Genomic DNA, 26,229 nt, shown 5'->3' with positions numbered 1-26,229 from the left:
TACTCACAGGCTGTTTATTTATCCGAGACTAAGGATGAGAGAGAGAGGATGAAGAGAAAAACCAGATGCCTCAAGGTGGTAGAGCTGATGGGAGAAATGAACAGAAAGGCTCCTCCTCTTTCTCTTGACACAGACCCCAGGGAACTCCAGCTTCAGATGGGGCCTCTGGGGACAGTTTAGGGGCCCCTGGGAGGCCTGGCAGTTGTCAGCTAGGGTCAAGATCCCCAGAGGGGCAGGTCCCGGGCTCGGAATGGCTTCTGCATACACAAAATATCTCTCCACAAAAGGCACTGGTGTGGGTGGGGGGAGCAGCAGGGAGGCTACCACATCACTGGCAGGATCCACTGTGTCCTGAGTCTGGGTCCCAGCCTCTCAGGGGCTGGGTCTCTGCCTCCTTGTTCCTTTCCTCTCCCTTCCCTCAGCCCAGCGGTAAGCAGGCAATCAGCGGAGGGCCAGGTCAGGCCATGTGGTGGACACCCCCTCTTCAGGGCTAATGCATCTGACGACCTCTAGGCTAAGAGCCCCAGACGGGTGACTTTGGCCGAGAGGAAGGAGTGGATGATGAAGACCATTGTTTTGGGGCATGAATGCAGGTCCAGCTGCTGCAGGGTGGACGGAGAGAAGGGTCAGGAGCCCCATCCAGCCTGGGCCCCCGGACAGCATCACCCCCCAGCCCCTCCACTCACAATCTCTCCTTCAGCGCCCCCGAAGTCCAGGAAAAGGAGACTGGCACCATCGTCGGAGGACATCTGCAGCTTCTCAAAGGGTTGTCGGAGCAGCACAACTTGGGCCGCACCTGGCTCAGCCGCCCACAGTGTGAAGCCTTTGTCAATATGCACAGAGAGGCTGCAGGGACGGCCGTTCCATGTGCAGGCTGTGGGGAGGGTGTGGGCATGGGCACAGCGACACCTCAGAGACCGCAAGCCCTACCTCCAATCCCCACTGGCAGCTCCAAAAGCAGAACTTGAATGCCACTGGAGGTGGGAGGCTCACTGTCAATGCCATTTGTACACCCACCCTGTATAGAGTCACCCACACTCTGAAATACAGAAGGATGAGCAGGCAGAAAACCTATACCCCACTTCCAGTCCCACTGCCAGCAGCCAAGGTGGAAAGGGGGAGCTTCAACTCTGCTTTGGACAGGAGGCCCACTCCCTATAAAGGCATCAGCAGACCCACCAAGCATGGCCTTTGGAGACCTTAGAGGTCTGTAGACTTGCCCAGTTAAATGTGAATTTCAGATAAGCGATGGATCATTTGGACATACTTATACCAAAACATTATTTGTTGTTTTACCTGAAATTCAAATCTAAGTGAGTGTCCTGTATTTTTTCTGGCAACCCTACTCCAAGTGCCATCTCTCATATCCTCACCAGCAGAGTCACAAAGCCGGCACGAGAAAACCCCTGGGAAAAGTCTCACTACCTACCAGGGCACCTGCACATCCAAAACAGAGGGCCCTCAGAGACCCCAAATCCCACTCTCTCTCCCCCTCCTGAAGCACCCTAAAGAAGGAAACTTGAAGGCCCCTGGGGATAAGAGGTTTGTTACCAGAAAGGCACTCCCAGATCCACCCAGCCCACCTGTCGACACCTCCTGCACACCCTCAGCAGCCCGGTGACAGCCATCCACCAGCTGGCGGGTCCAGGCAGCCAGCTCCTGCGGTGACTCCACGCTGAACAGGTGAGTGTCCACACCGTGGCGCGTACCCGTGCGCAGGGCAAAAGAGAGCTCTGCATCGTAGGACAAGGAGCCCTTGGAGGGGCCTGAGTGCACCAGCCTGGGGGCAGGGGGCAGAGGGCTAAGCATGAGGCCTCAGGCAGCAGGGAGGTAGTTCTGGGCCACGAGGGTGGTTACCTGGGAAGGGACCCTGCGACTCCTTTGCCACCTAATGTGGGGACAGGACTTCCAGACAGCCACTGATTGACTCACAGGAGACCATCTCCTGCCACCCTTCCCCTTGCCCCCTCGGCTCCAACCGTTCTGATGTCTTCAGACACGCCAAGCACACTCCTGCCTCAGCATCTCTGCGGTTCCCTCGGCCGAGCACACGCTTCCCTGATTATCTGCATTGCTCACTTCCTTCAGACCTTTGCTCAAGTGCCATCTCCTCTGAGAAGGCTTCCCTGACCTCTCTGTCTAAAGTGGCACCCCTCCCTATCACCCACTAGCCTTACTTTTCTTTATGGTACCAGAAGTTATAATTACTTTTCACTGTTTTGGTTGGCTTTTGTCTTTTTCTCCAGAATATCATCTAGGGTACAAATTTTTGTCTAATTGTTCGCCACTATATTCCCAGCAACTAAAACAATGCCTGACATATAGTAGGTGCTCAGTAAACATTTGTGACCTGAATTAATGAATCACTTAATTAGGCAGGCAATTCATGACCTGCGTATCCCTGGTAGGCAGCAGGCTCCTGACACGTACGCCAGAGCCCAGCCCAGAGTGAGGAGACATGGACAACAAGGGCCGAGACCCCGCAGCTTGACTCTCACTTGCTGTGTAACCTTGGGCAGTTCAATGCCCCTCTCTGGGCAGCAGACCCCAGAGTTCTGTTCCTTAGCCCTCTTTGCTCCTCACTCCACATACTTTCTCTCGTAGCTTCATTCCCCCTTGGAGCTGCTTCTGATACCCAGTCCCCTACTTTGCAGCCCTAAACTACAGACCCACAAGTCTCCAAGTTTCCTACCCAAGCTCCCTACCTGTCCCTTGCACACTCTGGACTCAACTCAGCGTCTTGCTCTGACCTCCTCCCTTTGCACTCCCACCCCCAGTCCCACTGCTCCCCCAGACACAAGCTCCAAACCTCCCATTCATCCATTCATCCGGACACCTCCCTCACCCTCCCCATCTGGTGAGTACTAAGCCTGGTTAATTTTACCACCCATGTGTTTTCCAATGCAAATGCGGCCTTCCTTCTCCATCTGCTGCCTCCACCTACCTCCACCAGCTCTCCTGCATGACTGTTCCCATCCACCCCCACCCCCAGCATATTTTCCAGGTGGCAGCAACATGGATTCTTTTAAAACACAACCCAGGGCTTCCCTGGTGGCGCAGGGGTTGGGAGTCCGCCTGCCGATGCAGGGGACACGGGTTCATGCCCCAGTCTGGGAGGATCCCACGCGCCGCGGAGCGGCTGGGCCCATGAGCCATGGCCGCTGGGCCTGCGCGTCCAGAGCCTGTGCCCCGCAACGGGAGAGACCACAAGGGTGAGAGGCCCGCGTACCGCAGAAAAAAAAAAAAAAACACAACCCAAAGAGCCACCTCACTCCCAGGCTCAAACTCTTCAACTCTGCCCCAGCTCTTAAGATAAGGCTAACATTCCTTAACCAGCCAATAGAGGCTCTGCAAGATCAGGCCCTGCCAACTCCCTGCCTCTCCATTTCCTGCAGAGAGTCTACAAACTGGTTATAGCACACTCACAGCTCCATGAACGTGCGAGAGCCCTTCATGCCTCTGTACCGTTGACTGTGTTGTTCCCTCTGTGTGAGATGCTTTTCCAGCCTTTCTTAAATAGCAAACTTCTACTCATCTGTCAAAGTCCAGCTCAAATGTCACCTTCTGCCCGAAGACTTCCCCCACCAGGCCAGGTAGAGTTAAGTGGTTCCTACAACTCTGCATCCTAAAGTCTGTTCCCGGGTCAGTCTCCCCTGCCAGGCTGGGGACTCCCTGAGGGCGGAGCCTCTGGGGGCTCTCTGTCTCCTGAACCACACAGCACAAGGTTGGGCAGAGTAGGCATCAATGAATGAGTGACTGGTGGGACCTCATATCCTTCTGTTCCAAGCCCCCATTTTACAGACGAGGAAACCAGGGCCCAGACAAGGCAGAGACTCGCTTCAGGCCACCTGGGGAATAACTCAGGGCAGGATAGGGCTGGAATCCCCAGCTTCTGAGGTCCATCTAGAGCATCACTCCCCAAGCTCTGGGTGGGACACACAGTCCTGCCTGTCCGCAGATACCTGGTGGTGATGAGCGGGGCAGTACGGGCCGGCCGGCTCAGGGCCTCACGGGTCTGGGGGAGACAGCAGTAGAGGAGCAGCTCCTTTTCGGTCAGCAGGGCCAAGGTGGGTGCTGTGCCCCCACTGGGCAGCTGCAGGGGACAAGGCAGCAGTGAGGAGGGACGGAGAGGGGAGAGGTCAGAGGGCCAGAGAGGGGTGAGGCAGTGAGGGGCAATGGGATTTGGGTCAGCTCCAGGACAAGGGAAGAGTGGGGAGGATAGGTCCCGGGCCCTGCAGGCACCTGCTCAGTCAGCCAGCCGATCTGCTTGATGTCCTGGCTCCCGGCTGTGCTGGTGGCTGACAGCAGCGCCTGCAGCTCGTCCTTGACCCAGGGCATCAGAGCGTTGACCTGGGCTTGGATGGCAGCTGCCCACGACCTGGCGCTAGCCTCATCCTTAGCCCTCAGGAAGAGGGTGTCCCGGCCATCTGCTGAACAGATCTCCAGATACCTGCAGGCACAAATGAGGTGGAGGGGAGGGCCCGTCCACTGGGCTGCAGGTACCCAACCCTGAAATCTGGCCCAGGAAACCCCATCTACCACAAAACCAGAAGAAACCACAGGGGATGTCCATGACAGAATCAGGAGCGACACTCGCTGCAGGGCTCCAGCCACAGTTGTTGGAGCCTCATGGGGCTTATCTATCTTATCTCAGGATAAGAGACTATCTCACACACACACACATAGGCATATACACACAAACACACACACTCAAACATGTGTGACGGGGGCCAAAATTATCACTGTGCGAGGATTCATGATTTTGCCCTGTCGTCCTGGTTTCTAAGGAGAAGGACTGTCTTGCTGGGCCATCTCCCAGGTTCTCCTTTGTGGTACAGAACCAAAGTAACGCACTGACGGGGTAGGGGTGTGGACACAGCAACTGAAGAGGCTTGGTAGCCTGAGATGGTCTACATAAAAAGAGGTGGGGGGCAGGGAACTTCCCTAGCAGTCTGATGCTTAGGACTCCATGCTTCCAATGCAGGGGGCACGAGTTCGATCCCTGGTTGGGGAACGAAGATCCGTGGTGTGGAAAAAAAAAAGCTGGGGAATGGAGAAGGGAAAAGGGCAGGGAGAGAAAAAGCCACACAGGTAAGTGTGGGGGAAAGGTTTCAGGGAGGTACAAGAGGAGTTAGTGACAGGGAGAGGACTTTCAAATGTTCTGTGGGGCATTAAAGATTCACTCCCCTTTGGCTTTTCTGTAAACAGTGAAGTGGGTCAGAAACTGGAGAACGGCTCACACACATCCATTCCAATGCCCTCCGCCTCTGCCTTCCTCCACTACAGAGCTCCCTTGCAGCTAGCCCTGGCCATCGACCCAGTTCTGACCGATGAGAGAGAGAAGGCTCTGGGGAGGGTGTCCCTTCCCAAATGAAAGGTAAAGCCTTCCCAGCTGTGGTAGTTAGTTTCCAAAGGTGACCTCCACCAAATTCATCCCTCCCTATACACACAGTGCACCTCTCTCATCAAGAGGTGAAGCTTCTTTCTCCTCTACTTGGCCTTGTGACTTGGTTTGACAAATAAAATGTGGCAGAAGTGCCATTCCGGCATTCCCAAGCCATCATGAAATCCAACTAGCCCGAGGCCACCCACCTTGAGAAGAACAAGCTAGCCATACAGAAAGGTCATACTGAAAGCGGAATGCTTAGCCAGCCTCCAGCTGTTCCAACCACCCCAGCTGGCACGTGGGTGAAACAGCCATCTTGGACTTCCATGCCCAGCAGATACCACATAGAACAGAACTGGCCGGCTGATCCAGCCCAGATTACAGAATTGTGAAAAATAATAAACTGTTATCTTCTAAGCCACTAAATTTTTGGATGGCTTGTTATGCAGCAATAGAACAAAATACCAGGAGAAAAGTTCCTTTGTCCTTTGCCTTCTTCCTGTCTGGAATATGGACACATGCGTGGAGATGCAGCCACCATCCTGCTTCCAGGAAGAAGAAAATCCACAATAAAGATGGCAGAAGGGGAATTCCCTGGCAGTCCAGTGGTTAGGACTCCGCACTGTCACTGCCAAGGGCACGGGTTCAATCCCTGGTCAGGGAATTAGAATCCCACAAGCCATGTCGTGCGGCCGAAAAAAAAATTAAAAAAATAAAAATAAAAAAAGGAAGCTGGAAGCCTGATGCCTTGAGGGCATTCTTGAGCAGCAACAGCAGCCTAAACAGCTGACCGCTGGACTTCTTTTTAAACATGTGGAAAAATTAACTCTTCACTTATTAAGCCATTTCGTGCTGGGGTTTCTGATACTTGCAGCCCAATGTAATCCTAACACTAAGTAAAAGTTTGAAATATTTTTCATTACATTTTGGTTACCAGATTGTGTTCCTTTGACTGGGATATTGTGCTGATATGGCAACCCAGTTATATTCAAGTTACACATATGTACACAAATCAGGCACATGTACATACATGAGTATACACATACAAATATTAACACATATGCACAAATCTACACCCCTGCCTGTGCAAATGCTCACATATACCCACAAACGCTTGTATTTAAATGCCATCTACATGTAGACACACACAGAAATATAGGTACACACATGCTTCAGGTGATGTCTGGGATCAGGCTGGGATCCACAATTAACCTAAAGTTCTATGAGTCTCAGGAGGGACTGACACCACCTCACCTTCACCCAACACACAAGGCCCCTTTAGTGGAGCACCTGTAAGTGACCTGTGATTCACTTGTTCTTGCCTCATGGGGGCAGGCTGGGGCTGGGGCAACAAGCAGGGCCAGGAGATACGGATGCTGAACATTAATCAGCCCTTCAGGGCAATGCTGGGCATTGGCCTGGCATTGAAGCTCAGCTGTAACTAGGACCCACAGCACAAGCCTTTCATGCCCAAGCCATATACACACCACCCCAATACTGCACACCGCGTTTAATCAACATAGACTGCATTCACCACCATCATCACTCAAGCACCTGAAGCTTCTGAAGCAGAGAGGGCTACCTGGAAACGAGGCAAGCTCCATTCCTTCCAGGTTGTGTGATCTTGGGCAGGTTACTTTCTCTGTCCTCATCTACAAAATGGGGGTGAAATAATAGGACTTTGCCTGTAGAGTTGCTGTGACAGTTAAGTCGTGCGTGATAAACACTCAGTAATGTTGGCTGGTATCAATCTTATCATCGGTGTTAAAGGCTGCGCAGATGTGAGGGATGGTAACCTTCCACGGCCCTGACACAAACGTTACCAGACATCTCAGAACCTCAGCAGAGTTGGAAGAGACTTGAGGGGATCACTGAGTCCGATATCCTTGTTTCACAAAGGGGAATCTAAAGGTTAGTGAGGAAAAGGGACTAGTTCAAGGAGAACCAAGACTGGAATCCAGGGCTCCTTGGCAGACCAAGTTCCTCCTCAGATGTGAACTGCCCAGAGGGAGAAGAGAGAAGCAAAGCACACTATCATCCCCATAACTTCACCCTTGCATCCATTCAACAAACATTTCTTAAGCACCTACTACGTCTGTGCATCGTGCTTGGCACTTTGCAACACAAGGGAATCTTTCCTTTGGCCCCACTACCTAACACGAGGGCATGTCTGTCTGAGTTGCCCCCTACGCCAGGCTTACCTGGTCTCCGGGTCAGTGGGGGTGCACCTCCTCGAGACATATGCCATCTTCAAGGACATATGTTTGGCATCATGGAGGTCCCGGGGTGGGAGGCCAGGGGAGGAAGGCTGCCGCTGAAGGGGTGAGGCAGGAGGCGAGTCCCAGCCAACCGAGGTCCCACTGGCAGAGTTCTTGAAATATGGTGAGACCTCTTTCATGTACTTGACTGGTTAGGGGAGAGGTCAGCAGTTACCACTTTGACATGGGCTCCCACGTAGCACACATCACAATTGTCACTAATTCATTAAAAGTTTAATTTATGTCCACTATCACTATCCTCCTCTAGGCTAAAGTCTCGGACAGGGAAGCATGGTAGAAAATTCTGGATGCATGCCACCATCCATTCTCTCACTTTTCCCTTGGTTTATAGACACATGGCCACTTGGAAGAAAGACTACATTTCCCAGCCTCCTTTGCAGCTAGGTGTGGCCACATAACTAAGTTCTAACCACATAAGTTTAAGTGTTTAGAGCTTCAGGATGGCTGCTTAAAGGGAATGGGCAACAGCTGCAGCAAGGCAGTGAGAGGACACCGGGAGTCAGAAGATGTGACTGCTCTGTCACTGTCCCATTGTTTGCCTTTATCTCTTCAGTCTTCTCATCTGCAAAAAGGAGGGGCTGCATGAGATAGTCCTATGGTGAGGCTGCTAATTTTCCTCCAAGATAGTGATAAACTTCCATCTTAAGACTTCATTTTCTAGGTTCCCTTGCAGCTATAAGTGCCCATTTGACCAAGTCTGGCCAATAGGATGACAGCAGAAGAGATGTGTGCAGCTACCAAGTTCTGCCCATTAAAGAAAGGGGCACGCCCTGGTCCAGGAAGATCCCACATGCCGCGGAGCAACTAAGCCCGTGTGCCACAACTACTGAGCCCATGTGCTGCAACTACTGAAGCCCACGTGCCTAGAGCTGCAACAAGAGAAGCCACCGCAATGAGAAGCCCATGCACCCCAACGAAGAGTAGCCCCCGCTCGCCACAACTAGAGAAAGCCTGCGCGAAGCAGCAAAGACCCAGTGCAGCCATAAATAAATAAATAAATAAATAAATTTAAAAGAAAAAAGAAAGGGGCACGACCTTCCTTTCCCTGTCTTTTCCCTTGACAGGTTGAGCTGGCTAGAACACAGGCTGGTGGGGCACCATCTTGACCAGGAGAACATGAGCCACACTCTAAAAGGCTGACTAACAAACAGAAATAAATGGATGCTGAGACGCTGGACTGCCATGTCAGACTTGAACTGTTACATAAGAAAGCAAGGAGCCTCTATTATATTTAAGCCATAGTATTTTATGGGGATCTGGTTACAGCAGCACAACTTGTACCCTAACCAATATGATGTCTAGAGGCCCTCTTAGCTCTGACCAGTCATCACTGAGTGAGTATAGTGGACTCCTTCTAGAATAGCATTGTCCAACAGAGACAATGATTTCTATGATTATGAAAACGTTCTCTGTATACACTGTCCAGCACAGTAGCCACTAGCCGCATGTAGCTATTGAGTACTTGAAATGTGGCTTGTACAAAATTCAGAGGAACTGAACTTTTTATTCAGTTCCTCTGCCCAACTGACCCATAAAGTCATGTTCTGATATGTGATCCTGCTCTCCTGGCTATGTTAGCTGGACCAGGGGTCAACCCCTTACCCACACTAGGCTACCCAAATTGAGACTGTTGAGAGATCCTACACTAATGTCTTGAACACACTTGAAAGCTATAGGGGCAACCACCTTCTGCAGTGAGGACAGAGAAGAGGAGAGAGCTAATTTGTAGGGAGAGAAAATCAGTGGAGATGCATGTTGAGAGACAGAGGGAAAGCCCTGCCAGGCATCTGCTAATGTTCTGGTTTCTGATACTCCTCATTTAGAAAGTCAGACTGCCATTCCAACAGGAGTTATGATATTTGCAACCAAAAGAGTCTTGACTGGGGCCTGGATTCAATGCCTTTTGACAAAAGGAAGATGTCAGTAACAAAGGGCAGCTAGAAGTGAAAGGCAACATGATGACAGGGTTGATCTGAGAAGAGCTTGGTGGGAGAAGAGTTTCAGAGACAAGTCAGTTTTCTTGAGCACCTAATATGTGCCAGGTGTTGGACTGGCTCTAGGTAGGACTGGGATGGTAAACATGTGACACTTGAGCTACCACTTGTTTATCCCTTGCTCAAGGAAGCCATCACAAATCAATCATAGTGTTCCATGGCAGCCATAACCAATCAATTAAAGCTAACTGATAATAAAACATTTTGGCATTCTTATTCTATCAATTAGTTGAGTTTGGCTGCAAATAATAGAATATATGATAACAGTGCCTTAAGCAATAAAGATATTTATGATTTCATGTAACAAGAAGTCTAGAGGAAGGCAATTTCAGGATTGGTTCAGTGGCTCAATGACATTGGATCCTGGATAGGCCTCTCTGCCATTGGATCTCTGCCATTCTCTGGCCTTCCCCTCATGACCACAGGATGGTTGCAACAGGCTCAAGCTAATCATTCCTTACATGACAAAACCCAAAGCAAGAAGGGAGGAGGCAGGCAGAAAAAGGGCTGTCTCCTCACATCTCCCTCTTATCAGAGAGGTAAATATTTCCATGAAACCTTATATCTCATTGGCCTGACTGGGCTGCATGCCAACTTCTAGCAAATCATTAGTAAGAGTGAATAGTCATGATTAATTTAGACCAATCACAATTCAGCCTCTAGGGCTGAGCATATTCCCACCCAATTAAATCAGGCTCTGGTAACATGGAAGAAGGGGAAATGGTTGGAAGACAGACAACCAGTAGTGTCTGCCACATCTGTCCCAGCATCTGGACTGTTCCCAATTCTGATGAGCAGCAGTCTCCTATTTCTAAAATGAGCTGCTAGAAGGACAGTGTGTACATCAAAGTGGTTAAAAGTCTTGCCCGAGCACTGGTCTCTCTTCTCCCAGCCAGGCTGTCCCCTCTGCTGCCCTACTGAATAGTACCTATGCCTGCTAGCCCTTGGGCAGCCTCTCTTCCTCTCCTCTCAGCCACCTCTACTCCCATGGCCATCTGGCTTGCTAGTCATCTGATGTCTGCAGTCAAGGCCCAGTCAGTATGCTCTGCCTGTGAGCGGACAGACCAGGAAGGGGTGGGGAAGCAGTTCTTGGCCCAGCTCCCTGGAAGAACCACATAAGAAGCTATTTCTATTGCAGGAGACTGGCCCTGAGGCTCAGATAGGATCCAGGGCAAACAGGGGTGAAAGTGAGAGGGAGTTACAAGCCCTATTGGGGTTGGAAGAGAAGTTATATTGAAAACAAGAGCAGATTTTTTTGAGAGAACAAAGTCTAGGTCTGAAGATTGGGAACTAAGACTAAAAATGACTCATCCTCACCATTACAGCAATGACTTACCCCAGGATTATGTCTCAAGGGGTGACAGAGGTGGGACACATCACAGCCTACCTGACAGCCAAACCATTCCCCTACTTTTTTTTCTCCTTGCTAACAGAACCCAGAGCCCAAAAGGCTGGGCTTCTCCCCAGCCCAGGGGGAAAATCTTGACTGGTCAAAGCAAATCATGATCATTCCATCCCTCTTGCTTGTGATTAGCTTAGAATGGGGCAGATGATACAATCCTGTCCAATGAGCTGTGAGGGAAAATATACTCCCTTCCCTTCCTCTTTAGCCTTTAGAAGTTGCGGGGAGGGGGGAGTTGGTCCTAAACCGATGATAGTCACTTTGACCCCAGGATTGGGGTCCACACACTGAGGATGGTGAATCCTTAAATTAATCCACCCTGGAGCCATGCTGACTTTATGTATTCTGGAAGAAAACGTATTTTCTTCAATGTTTAAACCTCTTTGAATTGGGTTCCTGTTACTTGCAGACAAAAGCATCCTAACTAATACAGCACCCACCCATTCCCCCCACTCCGACTCAGGCTGCAACTGATATATCTCCCTACTATAATTAACTACGTCCCTCCCCTACTCAAAGCCATGCTCTGGCTCCCTGCACTCTTCACCCAACTGCAAGGCTCTCCAGGACCTGAGCCCTGCCTACCTTGCTGACTTTACCTCCTGCCACATCCCCAATCTCGCTCTCTAATCCAATTATACTAACCTCCTCAGAGCTCTCAGAAGCTGTAGGAGCTTCCAAATGCCTCTAAAAATGCAGTTCTCCCTGCACAGAATGCCCTTAGTACACGGTTTGGAGACAGGCACTCTAGGATTTGAATTCCAGCTCTGTCTAGCTATGTGATCATGGACGAGGTAATTCACCTCTCTGGCCCTCAATCTGCATAATGATGTCTACCTCAGAGAGACGTTATAATTAAATAAGATGATATAAAACATATGACACAGGTTCCGCCCACACTTAGAACTCTGCTGTGATTTTGTGTGTTGGGGCTGTCTCTCGCACCAAACTGGGAGCTCCTAGAAGACAGAAACCAGGCTTGATTCAAACCCAGAGTCAGTGCTCTGTGAATGGAGAAATGAACGCCAGGGCAGGACAGGTTCGTTCAGCAGGCGGGAGAAGGTGCCACAGCCCAGAAGGTCCTGGCTCAGCTCAGACATCGCCTCTCTAGGAAACCTTCCCAGATACCCGCTCTGGAACCTCCACGCCCACCACCTCTGCAGTCCCCTAGACCCCACTTCCCTATGTGTCCATGTGGGAGTCCGTGTTCTCCTCCAGGCTGGGAGCACTGTGAAGGCAGGGACCCTGACTGACTCGTCTCTGTACCCCCCAGAATCCAGCAGGGATCTCCGATGCTACGTGCTCAGCAAATGAATATTTGTCACCTTTGAAGCGAGAGAAACTACCAGAGGCCCTGCTCACCCAGGCCATCCCAGAAGTGGGTCCTCCTTCTCCTCTCCCACAGGAACATGCTATAGATGGACAGCATACCAGCTGGTGTCTGAAACACGGCTTGCATTTCACCAACCAATCAGCCTGTCCCAGAGTGGGGGTGGGGTGCTGGGGCCCCCAGAGTGTGGCCATAAATAGCCCAGCTCTGAGGCCTCCTCCCTGCTCTGATTTCTGCCTGAGTCACCCAGCCAGGCAGGGCGGGGCTGCCCAAAGGCAGTGTCCTAGAGAGCTGAGGGCAGGACCATGACCCTGTGGCCAGCATTCTTGAGACCCCCAAGGATAGACCCAACTGGTGTCCACACCCTCCCCAGCCAAACCTCTAGCCCAGGAGCCTGGTAAAGCAGATACGTGCGCCCTTCCTCCTCAGGAAAGTTGAAACAGACACAGGACACCCTGCCCCTTCCAGAGGCCCCGACTGCCAGCTCTGCCAAGGAGAGAAGCCAGCCCTGACCCCAAGGAGCCAGGAATAGATTCCACTAGAAATGCAAGGAACAGAGGCAAGGCAGGACCATTTGCCTGGCCCAGGACAATTGGGAGGGAACATATGTGTTGCAGAGAGAAGGGGATACATCTGTTCTGGCTCAACACAGTATCCCCAGTACTTATCCCAGTGCTCAATAAATGTTTATGACTGAACGTTTTGGCTTTGAGTCTTGGCTAAAGCCTGTCCCCTAAGCTCAAGCTGTTCCTTGTCTGTTCAGTGGGTGCTCATTTACTTGCCCCTGCCTGAAATTACATGATCTATCCATTTGCTTACTAGTCTACAGCCTCTCTCCTCTAACCAAAATGTCAGTTCCATAAAGGCAGGGACATGTTTCCTTGCTTTTTAGGATATCCCCAGCATCAAGAATAGTACCTGACATATACCTGGTAATCAGTAAATAAGAAATGTGTTAAATAAATGAATATTGACAAGCCTGGGGCTTCTCAGGATGGAGACAACATTGAATTGGGCTCTAGAGTGAGGCAGGCTTGGGTTTAACTTCCTTGCTCTGTGACCCTGGACAAGTGACTTGACTTCTGTGAGCCTCTACATCTTCATCTTTATAATGGGAGTAAAATATATCTATCTCCTAACATACTGAGATTCAATGCTTGTAAAGCACTTTGTCCTGCCTGGCAGAGAATAGGTCTTCAATAAATAGCAGTGTGGTTATTATTTCTGCTACTGTTCTTAGTATGACAGTATAAGGGGATGAGCACAGGATGTCATGACAGACAGACAGACAAAGACTTCAATCCAGGCCCTGACGCTTACTCTCCGGCCTTGGCAAGTCCCACAGTCTCTCTGAGCCTCAGTTTGCTTGCCTATATAATTGGCACTGATATGCCAGCTTTCTGAGTAAGGCATTGTGAGGATTCAAGTCCAAGTTTCCCACCTGCCCACCCAGGATGCTGAGGAGAGGACTTGGCATTCCAACGGGCTCTGGATGATCTTTGAGGTCCTGCTGGTCCAGCAAGGCTGGACTATACATAGTTCCCAGCCACTGGCAGGCCTTGCGGCAGAGCTGCCTGGATTGCCACACTCTGGGGCATAAAATCTGACCTTCCACACCCTTGTACAGTATAGGGGGCACCATCTATCAAGATCCTAAAGGCACATGAACACTTTGAACATGCAATACCCTTTGCAGGAATCCCCTTCAGATAAACGTTCACAGGTGCATAGAGGGGTCATGGCATCATTGTCTATGGCACAAGAGGCTAGGAGCAACTTGAATCCCATGAATAGGGGTTGCTAAATACAAGAAGTGAGCTCGGGACTTCCCTGGTCCAGTGGTTGAAAATCCGCCTTCCATGCAGGGCACGCGGGTTCGATCCCTGCTGGGGGAACTAAGGTCCCACATGCCATGGGGAAACTAGGCCCACACGCCATCTCACAACTAGAGAGAAGCCCGTGAGCTGCAACAAAAGATCCTGCATGCCAGCGAAGATCCTGCGTGCTGCAACTAAGACCCAATATAGCCAAATAAATTATTTTTATTTTTAAAAGTTGAGTTCCTGGCAGACCACTCAGTCCTGTTCACAGCTACATCCCCAGTGCCTTACATCGAGTCTTGGCATAGAGCAAGGGCTCAATAAATATTTGTGAGACGAATGTCTGAATCCCAATAATGGGATATTATGCAACCATTTAAGAGAATGAAGACTTGCCTGGTGGCACAGTGGTTAAGTAAGAATCCGCCTGCCAATGCATGGGACACGGGTTCGAGCCCTGGTCCGGGAAGATCCCATATGCCACAGAGCAACTAAGTCTCTGCACCACAACTACTGAGCCTGCACTCTAGAGCCCACGAGCCACAACTACTGAGCCTGCGTGCTGCAATTACTGAAGCCCAAGCACCTAGACCCCGTGCTCCGCAACAAGAGAAGCCACCACAATGAGAAGCCCGCGTACTGCAACGAAGAGTAGCCCCCACTAGCCGCAACTAGAGAAAGTCCACACGCAGCAACAAAGACCCAAACACAGCCAAAAATAAATAAATAAATTTATTTTTAAAAATAATAATAATAGGGCTTCCCTGGTGGCGCAGTGGTTGGGAGTCCGCCTGCCGATGCAGGGGACGTGGGTTCGTGCCCCGGTCCGGGAGGATCCCACGTGCCGCGGAGCGGCTGGGCCCGTGAGCCATGGCCGCTGGGCCTGCGCGTCCGGAGCCTGTGCTCCGCAACGGGAGAGGCCACAACAGTGAGAGGCCCACGTACCGCAAAAAAAATAATAATAATAATAATAATAAAGAGAATGAAACAGAGCTACATGTGCTGAGTTGGAAAGAGGTCCTCAACTTGCTCAATGATAAAAACAAATATGGAAACCTTTCTCTGGAAGTGTGTGAAAATATTAGCCATGGGTATGAGAAGATAATTGCTTTACACTCTCCTGTTTGTTTTTTTTTTAATTAAGGATATATTACTTTTCACATTTTTTTTAAACTCTGTTTTTCAAAAATATACCATCAGGGTCTGGGGAAGGGGCGGCAGGTGCCATGTTGGGCCACAAAGGTGGCAAGAAGTCCCTGAAGGCAATTCAAGCAGAAACAGAAGAAGGAGCAGAAAAAACTTGAGGAGCTAAAAGCGAAGCCCCGGGGAAAGGCCCCTGACCACGGGTGGAATTAAGAAATCTGGTAGGGACTTGCCTGGTGGTCAGTGATAAAGACTCCGCCTTACAATGCAGAGGACACGGGTTCAATCCCTGGTCAGGGAACTAAGATCCCACATGCCGCAGGGCAACTAAGCCCGTGCATCACAACTACTGAGCTTGCACAGAGAGCTGCAAACTACAGAGCCCACACGCCCTGGAGCCTGCGCACCACAACTAGAGAGAAGCCTGCGTGCCACAACAAAAGATCCCACATGCCTCAACGAAGATCCCGCATGCCGCACCTAAGACCCATGCAGCCAAAAATAAAATTAAATAAATAAAAAAGTAATAAATAAATCTGCAAAAAAAGGAAATCTGGCAAAAAGTAATCTGCTCCTTGTGTCTGAGGCAATGATGATCATTAATTCCATTCCTGTTTAAACATCTGGATTCTCTGCCATAACATCTGTTGCCACCTATAGCTAGAATGAAGTGTTGTCTTGGAACATACTGTACATTTAAGAATAAACTTTTGTTAAAAACAAATAAAAGGGCTTCCCTGGTGGCGCAGTGGTTGAGAGTCCGCCTGCTGATTCAGGGGATGCGGGTTCGTGCCCCAGTCCGGGAGGATCCCACATGCCACAGAGCAGCTGGGCCCATGAGCCATGGCCGCTGAGCCTGTGCGTCCGGAGCCTGTGCTCCACAACGGGAGAGGCCACAACAGTGAGAGGCCCGCGTACCGCAAAAAAAAAAAAAAAAAAAAAAAAGAATCTGCCTGCCAAGAGCAGGGGACACGGGTTCGAACCCTGGTCGGGGAAGATCCCACATGCCGCGGACCAACTAAGCCCCTGCGCCACAACTACTGAAGCCTGCGTGCCTGGAGCCCATGCTCCACAACAAGAGAAACCACCGCAATGAGAAACCCGTGCACTGCAATGAAGAGCAGCCCCCACTCGTCGCAACTAGAGAAAGCCCGCATGCAACAAGGAAGACCCAACGCAGCCAAAAAATGAATTAATAATTACTTTTTTAAAAAAAATTTAAGAATATGGGTTTTGACATCTGACAGATCTGACCTCAAATTCCATCTCTGCCCCTGTGTGACCTTGGGCAAAAGCTTCACCTCTCTGAGTTTCAGTGTTCTCATCTGTAGAATGGAATGAATAAGGTAACTTGAATCATAAGGGTGGTTTTGAGGATGCAACGAGAAAGCATATGGAAGGCACCTAGCACAGTATCCAGCACACTGTAGGTGCTCATTAAACAGCAGACATACCATCACTATCATTAACATTCTTATCATTATAATTTCCACCACCACCACCAGCAGCCAAGCTCACATAGCTAATCAAGGCCAAAACCTGCCTCCAGAGCTCCACAAGCATTTTAATCAAAGATCCAGGGAACAGGCCAGGACTGAATTAAGCCAAGTTTTGTCTGTGGGGAATCACATGGCCCCAAGCCGTATGGGTGTGCAGCCAAATTAATGTTTTCTTGAGAACAATGATTAGAACAACAGGTCTTTGCAGCCATGGGAGGACTGGACGGGGGCTCCATTCATGCCTCTGTTCCCAGAACACAGGTCCCTCAGGCACCTCTCAGGCACAGCATCACTCGGCTAAGCTGCATGGAGTGGCCTCAAATTAGCTGCATCCATTAATAACATCCCACTTTTGACAGGGGTGATGTATTGAGCCAAATCTCAGGCAGGACACTTGGCAGTGTCCATCTCCCAGGCGATGAGCTGGCAGGGGCCTGGCCTTGGAGTTCTGAGGACTCACAGTGGAAACTCTCAGGGATCAGTCAAGCCCAGCTTGAGCCTTAAGCCCCATCTTAAACATTTAGGAAAGAGAACTGCAATTGAGGAGGTTAAAGGCAAAGTAGAAACGGTCAGGGATGTCCCCTAGGTGATCATTCCCCCCAAACTCACCAACATCTAATGTGTGCTGGGCTTGGTGCCAGGCTTGGGGCTCTGAGGCAAACTACACATGACTCCTGCCTGCAGAGACCTTCAGGTTTACTGGAGAAAACAAAAATGCTGCTGCTGATGTGATGACGACAAAGGTTGACATTTATCAAACGCTTACTGCGTGGAATTGTGCCATAAACCTCAAATGCATTGTCTCATCCTTATAAATAGCAAATAAAATAATGAGTGCCTACTTATGCACACTGGTCCCAGCATGTTACATGCATTATTTTTTTATGTTGCAAACAACTATGAGAGGTAGGTATTATCCAAGGCAGAGTCAATAGTGGCCTCTGCAATCAGACAGACCTAGTTTTGAATTCTGAGTCAGCCAATTTATTAGTTGTATGTCTTGAAGAAAGTTATTTATTCTCAACAAATCTTGGTGACTTTGTCTGTAAAACAGGGATTATAGCAATTCCTACTATTCTCTGTGTCTTTTATGTACATGCTACTCTAAGCCTGTATCTTTTTTTTTTAATAAATTTATTTATTTTTGGCTGCATTGGGTCTTCGTTGCTGTGCGTGGGCTTTCTCTAGTTGCGTTGCTGTGCGTGGGCTTCTCATTGCGGTGGCTTCTCCTGTTGTGGAGCACCGGCTCCAGGCGTGCGGGCTCAGTAGTTGTGGCTCACGGGCTTAGTTGCTCCGTGGCATGTGGGATCTTCCCAGACCAGGGCTCGAACCTGTGTCCCCTGCACTGGCATGCAGATTCTTAACCACTGCACCACCAGGGAAGTCCCATGCCTGTATCTTTTAAAAGCCTGATCTTTGTGTGGGGTGAACCTTCTCTACTTTGTACAAAGTACTAAAATTGGCTTTATTCATTTTTGTCCTTTAGTATTATTTTTTAATGCATCACAGGCTCCCTGTTACCTGTGTCTTGTCAGCCTCACTGCAGGTGGAGGGAGGGGAGGCATTTGGCTGTCCCTCCCTTTTCCCCCAGGCCTGGTCTCCAAGGGCCCAGGCTGGCCCTGCTTCCAGATCCTTGCACACAATGGGCCTCTCTAAGCAGCAGACAGAGGCGTGTTGGCTGTCAGCTTGGGTCCAGACTCTGGTCACAAATACATCGCTATAGCTGAGAATAGGCTCAAGACACTTGTGCAAACTCCTGCCCTCAGAGAGGAAAAGGTCTAGAAGGCAGGCTGGGGTTGCTGATACCCAGCTGAGCCCCTGACTTAGGCCAGGGAAGTAGGGTTCTGGCTGGCAACTGCAGTTTGCTAGTGACATCTTTTCTTCTAGGATGTTCTCAGGAAGCTCTGTACCCAACAAGCCCCAGACCTCAGGAAAGATGCCCAGCTGCCCTGCCAAGTTCACATCCAAAGGACAGGCCATGGGCCCTTGGAGGTGGTCTTAGAAGTGGGATGAGGGCAAGGAAGTTCTGAACAATGTGACCAGTGATTGGGTGCTTGGGAGGATCCTAAGCCCAGAGAGGCTTCCAGGAGCTCTGGCTCCAGACTGGGGCAGCTGCCCAGTCTCCACAAACTCCCCCAAATCTCGAGGACCAGTCACAACCCAGCATCCTAGATCCCTCATGTCTTCCAGGCTTTTCAGATCACCTGTGCGATTCAAAGAGTCTTGACGCCAGTGCTCGCCCGCACTGGGTGGAATTACCTCCTTCTACAAGCCTGCTGGAGAGCAGCTCAGACAGAGACTTCAACTAAGAAAAAGCTGGGAAAAAACTAACATGAAGGCTACAACCTCGAGACTCCTCTTTTTATTCAAACCTGCTTAGGTCAAACCACCACCATCTCCCTCCTGCTCGTGGCCCCAGCCTCTTTGTTGCCATTCTGCATCTACTGTTGCCTCCCTCCAAACCAGGTTGATGCTGTAAAGCCCAGAGCTGACCATGTGAGCCTCTGCTGAAAACCCTTTAACCGCTCTGTTTCCCTCCAAATTCCTTTAGTCTGGCACTCAAGGCCCTGCAGAATCTGTCAGTCTGAATAGCCCTCTCTTTCTCCACTCACACCTAGGCTCAGATAAAGCTGAATTACTTCCCAGGAAACTCCGCAGGTAAGTCAAGTCATTTCACCCCTTCGTGGTTTTGCTCACACAGCTCCCCTTCCCAGAATGCCCTTTCGCCACCCCATACCCACATCTGCTTATTGTTCATAAAGTGCCAGCATCCCCTCCTCCAGGAAGTCTTTCCTGACCACCGGCCTCCTCCAATCCCTGCGCAGACCCCATCTCAGCACCTGTGACAGGATGGTGATCTGGTAGGTTTGCTCAGCTATCTGCCCCACGAGACTGAGAGTCCCCTTGAAACCACTGAGTAGAGCAGTACAAAGGGAGGAGGAGAGAAAGAGAAAGCAGGAGAGGGCTGTCATCCAAAAGGGAGGAAAAATACCAGAAGATTATAAACAACTTTATGCTGAGAAATTTGACAATTTAGATGAAATGGACAAATTCCTTGCAAGACATAAACTACCAAGAAAAGAAAAAAAACAGATCATCTAAATTGCCTTATTAAAGACATTAAAATCGGGAATTCCCTGGCGGTCCAGTGGTTAGGACTCCGCACTTTCACTGCAGGGGTCCAGGGTTCGATCCCTGGTAGGGGAACTAAGATCCCACATGCTGCGCAGTGTGGCAAAACAAACAAACAAACAAAAAAAACCTTTCTATAAAGGTAGCTTCCCTGGAGAATGCTACCAAACATTTAAGGAGGAAATAATACCAATTCTATATAAATGCTATGGGACAGGAGGGGAGTCACTAACATTTATAGAGTGCCTACCTTGTGCCAAATCCTATGCTGGGCAAGAGGCAGGCCAGGCTCCATCCAGCAGCCTGGGGCAGCGTTTGCCAAGGAAAGCTCTTGCCCTATGAAAAGTCTTAGAGAACATAAGTGCTGGAAACCCTCAGTCCTGGGATGTTACACATGGTATTTCTCTTCCCTACTCTATGTGCAGCAGACATTGCTAATCAATTCCAGCTCCTTTCTGCTGAGCCCAGATAAGACCTCCCAATCTTTCCAAATATGGAACTCTCAGCAGCCACCAAGGAAGCTAACACTCGAAAGCTGTTGGTCATCTCTGATCTAGCTTAACCCCAACAGATATGAAAACTGAGCCCCAGAGAAGACGAGGGTCTTGCCTAAGGCCAGATTAATTACAGAGCAGACAGGATTTTAGACGCTGATTTTTAAATAGTTTGTGTGGAGAAGACAGTGTTCATATTTTGTCTCCCCCACTCACTGGTGGGCTCCTTCAGGAAGGGCCGGGTCTGCTTTAGCTTCTGACCCAATGCTCTGCAAATCAGGTACATAGTAGGTCTCTGGAAATGCTTCTTGGCTTTAGTGAGGAAGGAATGGAGTAAATGAGGTAGAAGGCTTGGGTATTAGCCCCGAAACCAGGAGACTCTTCAAACGTCTAACACTCAGAGATGCTACCCTCTCAGAATGATCCACACTGAGAAGGCAGATAGAGACATTCTTTACCTAAAGATGAGGAGGTGAAGGGGACCTTGGCGTGGATCAGAAATGTGTCTACAGTAGAAATTTTACCATCCATGGACTAAACTTTCAAACAGCAGAGATTAAAAGAGCTTTTCAAGTCAACCAAAATATGACACTTTGATGAATTTCAACTGTTTAAACTGCATTACTGGCTATAAATATCAGAGTGATGAGGCATATGGGAGGGAAAGTCTCCTATATCCATATCATTAACGTGTGATCTTGTTATTTAATTTTGCTGTTAAAATATGATTGATATACTTAAGCTTTTAGGGACCAATACTGCAGAGTCAGCTTTCAGTATATATTTTTAAAATGCAACAGTAGCATTTAAATAGACACACAGTACATTTAAATAGATAATAAAATATAAAATAAAACAAAACAATAGAGAATTTAGGTCAAGAATGCCAAAGATCACCCAGGGATCCAGAGCCTGTTTGTCTCTGTGGCCTCTTGGAGACCTCTTTGGGGACACAAAGGCAACCTATCAGGATCTGAGCCTGGGGCTCAGCTCTGCAGCTTCACTGGCCATGGCATTCTCCATCAGCCCCCGCCACCTCCGTGTGCCTGTTCTGGGCCAGGAGCCAAAGACACATTCTTCAGGCCCCCATGGCTTCCGGAACTGAGAGAGTGGAGTTTTTTTGGGGGTTTGGTTTTTGGGTTTTTTTAACATCTTTATTGGAGCATAATTGCTTTACAATGTTGTGTTACTTTCTGCTGTATAACAGTGAATCAGCTATATGTATACATATATCCCCATATCCCCTCCCTCTTGCATCTCCCTCCTACCCTCCCTATCCCACAGAGTGGAGTTTGATGAAAGGGCTGAGCAGAGCAGAAACCTCCTGACAGAGCTGGCAAAAGGCAGAAGTTGGGACCACCCCAGCAAGAGACTGTAACAACCTATGGGAAACTGAGTCCCGGAGAAAGCCAAGGTCTCAGCTAAGACCCACAGTGACGGGATAGTGGAGGGGAGCCACCAAGTCCCCCCCGCCCAAAAATAATACTCCTCTCTGAGCCTAGCTGGAAGTATTTGATGTCCTGCAACATAAAGGCCAAGTCCCCTCCCAAAGCAAGATGGGTCTCAGGGTTTTAGGAGAACTCAGAGTTGAGAGCTCCCCTGGCTCCTCAGGAAAGAATCTTAGCCGCCCCTTTGCCAGTCCCCGCCCTTCTCTTCCCCTGAGTCACTCACTGGGTGGCAGATCCTGCCTGCCATGGACCTTTTGTCCTCCTTCCACAACCCAGTAAGGCAGAAGTTACATCCCTGCCCTACAGATGAGGAAAGTAAGGCTCAGGGGAATGAGGTGACTCGTCCAAGGCCACAGAGCTAGGGAGTGGGAGAGAGGAAATGAAAGCCAGGTCAGCCTGGCTCTGGGCCACCGCCCTTGCTGTCTCAAGGCGGATCCCCAAGTTCTGTTTCTGTTTTCAACCTGCCCACCTCCCAGCCCACACTGCATGAGGCCTGGGGAAGGTAGGGAAGAACTGAACACCCCTGGGGTCCCCAATGCTTACCCTCAAGCACCACTTCTTTGCCTGTCTTCTTTAGGACTTGCACCGCCTCATCATGGGTGGCAGAGGAAAGGTCTTCCCCATTCACAGACAGGATGGCATCCCCTACAAAGAGGGCCTCCGTCTGGTCGGCTGCCAGGCCCTTGAAGATCTTGGAAATGAGAATAGGCATCTTGTTCTCTCGGCCCCCTGCACAAGCACGGAAAGAGGAAGAAACTGAGGCAGACACTCCAACACTTGCGAGTCACATCGAGGCAAAATTATTTCTGAAGGTCTCTCACCGTGTCCAAACCAGTGCTGGGAAATGGGGAGTGGAGAGTAAAGAGAATCTCAGAAAAGAGCCTTAGAAGTTAGGACACTAATAACACTTGCAAGTCATTTTCTAGATTTATAATGTTATAATGTATCTTTTGGTTAAATGCTTTGGGTGTTCACCAGTGTTTGAGTAACCTACAAGGTCCTTCAGAAACTTTTTTCTTATTTTATTTTGGATTTTAAGCAATTTTCCCATAATGGGGGAACCCACTGATAGCCTCTAATCAAGAATAAAGACAGAGGGCTTCCCTGGTGGTGCAGTGGTTGACAGTCCACCTGCCGAGGCAGGGGACACGGGTTCGTGCCCCATCCGGGAAGATCCCACATGCCACGGAGCGGCTGGGCCCGTGAGCCATGGCCGCTGAGCCTGCGTGTCCGGAGCCTGTGCTCCGCAATGGGAGAGGCCACAACAGTGAGAGGCCCGCATACCGCAAAAAAAAAAAAAAAAAAAAAAAGAATAAAGATAGAAGTCAGCTATTGCTATGGCCACGAAGGATCTCTTTAGCAATCAGAAAGCTTTACAACCTAGGATCCAGGCTAGAAACCAAGGCCTTAGAGTCTAGAGATTTCAAAAGCCTATCTGGGGACTTCCCTGGTGGTGCAGTGGTTAAGAATCTGCCTGCCAATGCAGGGGACATGAGTTTGAGCCCTGGTCCGGGAAGATCCCACATGCCGCAGAGTAACTAAGCCCGCGTGTCACAACTACTGAGCCTGCAAGCCACAACTACTGAGCCCACGCGCCACAACTACTGAAGCCTGAACGCCTAGAGCCCATGCTCCGCAACAAGAGAAGCCACGGCAATGAGAAGCCCACGCACCACAACAAGGAGTAGCCCCTGCTCACCACAACTAGAGGAAGCCCGCGCACAGCAACAAAGACCCAACGCAGCCAAAAAAAAAAACCTAATACATTTTACCACATTGCTTTATTTCTAAATTCTTGAATGTCCTTTTAAAATCAGAAACAGTAATAACACCATGCTAAATGCTTTCAATCTTGTCTCGTTGCATCTCCACAACACCCCAGTCACACAGGCATGCTCAGATTCCTACTGGGAAAATTGAAGTGTAGAGAGAAGCCCCTTGCCCAAGGTCACCCAGCTGGTTAGCGGCAAAGCCAGTATTTGAACCTAGGTCTCCTGGCTCCAGAACCAACACTCTTAACTCTATGGTAGACTACAAGTCAGGCCCTCAGATATCATACTAGTGCTCCATCCTCAAAGATGAGGAACAAGTGGCCCAGGTCATAATTCCAATGTCACCCAACAAACTGGTGGCAGAAGTAGGACTGGAATGCCTCTCCAGACCCCCATACAGGCCCAACAGTTTGTTCATTGCACCACACAGAGCGTGAGACCTAGGAAAGGAAGGAGTTTCTATTTATATCTATCTGCCCTCTTCTGCCTGAAATTAGGGACTTCAGTTCAGTTTGAATCCATGATTATTCTTGGATGCCTGGGCTGGGCTGGACCCTAAAGGAAAGGTCAACGTCGCAACAGGAGCCCAGTCTCCATACATGAAGAACTGAATGGAGCTGGTATTCCCCTGACACCTCCAAAAAGTACCCCTACTCCCACCTGGAAGTATGACGCTAGGAGGTAACTTTATGTGACCTTGGAAAGTCCCCCTCCTCTCCAAGACTCAGTTTGTCCATCTGCAAAATGGAACTCTGTGTGAACTCTAAGTTCCTTCCTGTTTTAACACATTGAGTGTACAATTTCTGGATTGATCTGTTGCCCTATCCCATGCCGGAGTTTGAAGGCAAAACTGGTGCCCACTCCCTGGCTTTCCCATTTTCCCCTTTTAGATCCCTTTGGTTGGCTGCATGGAAGTTTGCCCTTCCATGGGGAAGAACCGACTCCTCTGGACACTCTCTAGGGGCCTCATAACTGAGGTTCAAATCCCAGCTCTGTCGCTCACTGACTGTGTGACCCTGGGAAAACCATTTTACTTTTCTGAGTCTCAGTTTCTTCACCTACTAAATGAGGATTATGCTTCCTACCTTTTAGTACTTGTTGCCAGGATGAAGTGGATCATGAGCCTAGAGTACTGGGCACAGCACTTGGCACACAGTGGTAGCCAAGTCACCACCATCCCCACCCCTTCAGGAAGGAATGGTGAACCCAACAGCTGGGGTGTGCAGTTTTTTTAGCACGAGGTTAGCTACTTTGGGAGTCTCTCGTGACCTCTATTCTTCCTCTCATCTAACAGCCATAATTCTCCAGGCACCTACTATGTGCTGGCAGGGTGAGTACTTTGGACTCCTGTTTTCATAGAAACATCCCAATTCTACCATTACCCTCATTATATAGTTGAGGAAACTGAGGTCCGGAGATGGGAAATGACTTGTCTAAGTTCACACAGCTGATTCTGGACTTCAGTCTGGGTTGCCCCCTAAAGAAAGCTGTCAGTACTGGGGGCTGAGAGCCCACCTCAATCCTGTGGAAGGTGGAAATGGTCAGATCAGGAAACTCAAACCCAGCTGTTAGGGCTCTTCACCTAGGTCCACAGCCTTTCTAGGTCCTCAGATTTCTAGGTCCTTTCTGGCCCCCTGTCTGTGAGCCCAGCCCAGCTGGCGCCTCCAGCTAGTCTCCAATCTCCCCACCAGCCATGCTTCCTACTCCAGGCCTTACTCCTCCCTCCCACCTCGGTTGTGTCTTGAAGACTTCCCCCTCCCTGCCCTAGTAGCACCCCAGGCCTCAGTCTCCTTTCTCCATCCTTTGCTCTCCTGGGGTCCCTGTTGTTCTTGATCGCCATGCAACCCTAGACTAGGCAACCAGTCTCAGATCTCTTTGCCTCCACACAGAACTCCCCACTCACACGTGTCCTTGGTGAGTCCCCAACGCCCTCCACACCTGTGCCTTCTGACTGAGACCTCAAAGCCCTCTCCGACCTTGGTGCTCCTGGTGCCCTCGGTTCCCTCTGTCCTCTCAGACGCCCTTACCCCCCAGACAGAAGCCATCCAACTCCATGTCCTCAATACGCTGCCAGCCCCCGCGACCTCTGCGCCCTCGGCGGTCCCACAGACACCACGACCCGTGCGCTCGGTGGCCCCGCGCCCACCTTTAATGCTGATACCCAGCCCGCCGGCGTCGGCCTTGCGCACCGTCACGCGGCGCCGCTGGAGCAGCAGCGCCTCCGGCAGCGGCGGGGACTTGGCGCCCGGTTCGGCGGCGCCGTTCAGCTGCGCGGGCTCCGGCTCCCGCTGGGCACCGGGCTCCGGGCCGGGCTCGCCATCGGCGGGGCTCACGGTCAGCGCGTCCTCCTCTAGACTGAGCAGCACCCGCTGCCACCGGTCGCCTCCAGCCCCCGAGCCCGCCCCGGCGCGCAGTTCCAGCAGCCCGGTGCGCGGGTCACGCCTGCCTGACGCCATCTTCGCCTCTGAGCCCTCGGGCCGCCGCGCTCGCCCTGCCCCGCAGTGCCCGGCCCGCTCCAACCCAGCGCCTA

The 26,229-nt window shown here is 50.3% G+C and overlaps 1 protein-coding gene across 1 annotated transcript; it reads right to left on the bottom strand.

The window, feature by feature from the left end:
• Positions 1-26,229, bottom strand: SNTA1 (syntrophin alpha 1). Its single transcript, XM_060031056.1, has 8 exons — positions 25,846-26,229; positions 22,471-22,656; positions 7,588-7,792; positions 4,243-4,450; positions 3,963-4,093; positions 1,584-1,780; positions 687-874; positions 1-602 (listed from the first exon to the last, which is right to left on the bottom strand). The coding sequence occupies exons 1-8, from the start codon at positions 26,153-26,155 to the stop codon at positions 510-512; spliced, it is 1,518 nt and encodes a 505-aa protein (XP_059887039.1). The 5' UTR covers positions 26,156-26,229; the 3' UTR covers positions 1-509.

This window comes from Delphinus delphis, chromosome 15 (assembly GCF_949987515.2).
Source record: "Delphinus delphis chromosome 15, mDelDel1.2, whole genome shotgun sequence".
NCBI classification, from domain to species: domain Eukaryota; kingdom Metazoa; phylum Chordata; class Mammalia; order Artiodactyla; family Delphinidae; genus Delphinus; species Delphinus delphis.
Note: the sequence above shows the minus strand (reverse complement) of the source record. Positions and strands in the feature narration are given on the sequence as shown.

Coding starts and splice junctions, on each gene's coding strand:
- SNTA1 (XM_060031056.1), bottom strand. CDS start 26,155: ATGGCGTCAGGCAGGCGTGACCCGCGCACCGGGCTGCTGGAACTGCGC. Junction 22,657..25,845: donor GCTGGGTATCAGCATTAAAG/GTGGGCGCGGGG, acceptor GTGCTTGTGCAG/GGGGCCGAGAGAACAAGATG. Junction 1,781..3,962: donor GCCCCGCTCATCACCACCAG/GTATCTGCGGAC, acceptor CCCTGCCCCCAG/GCTGGTGCACTCAGGCCCCT.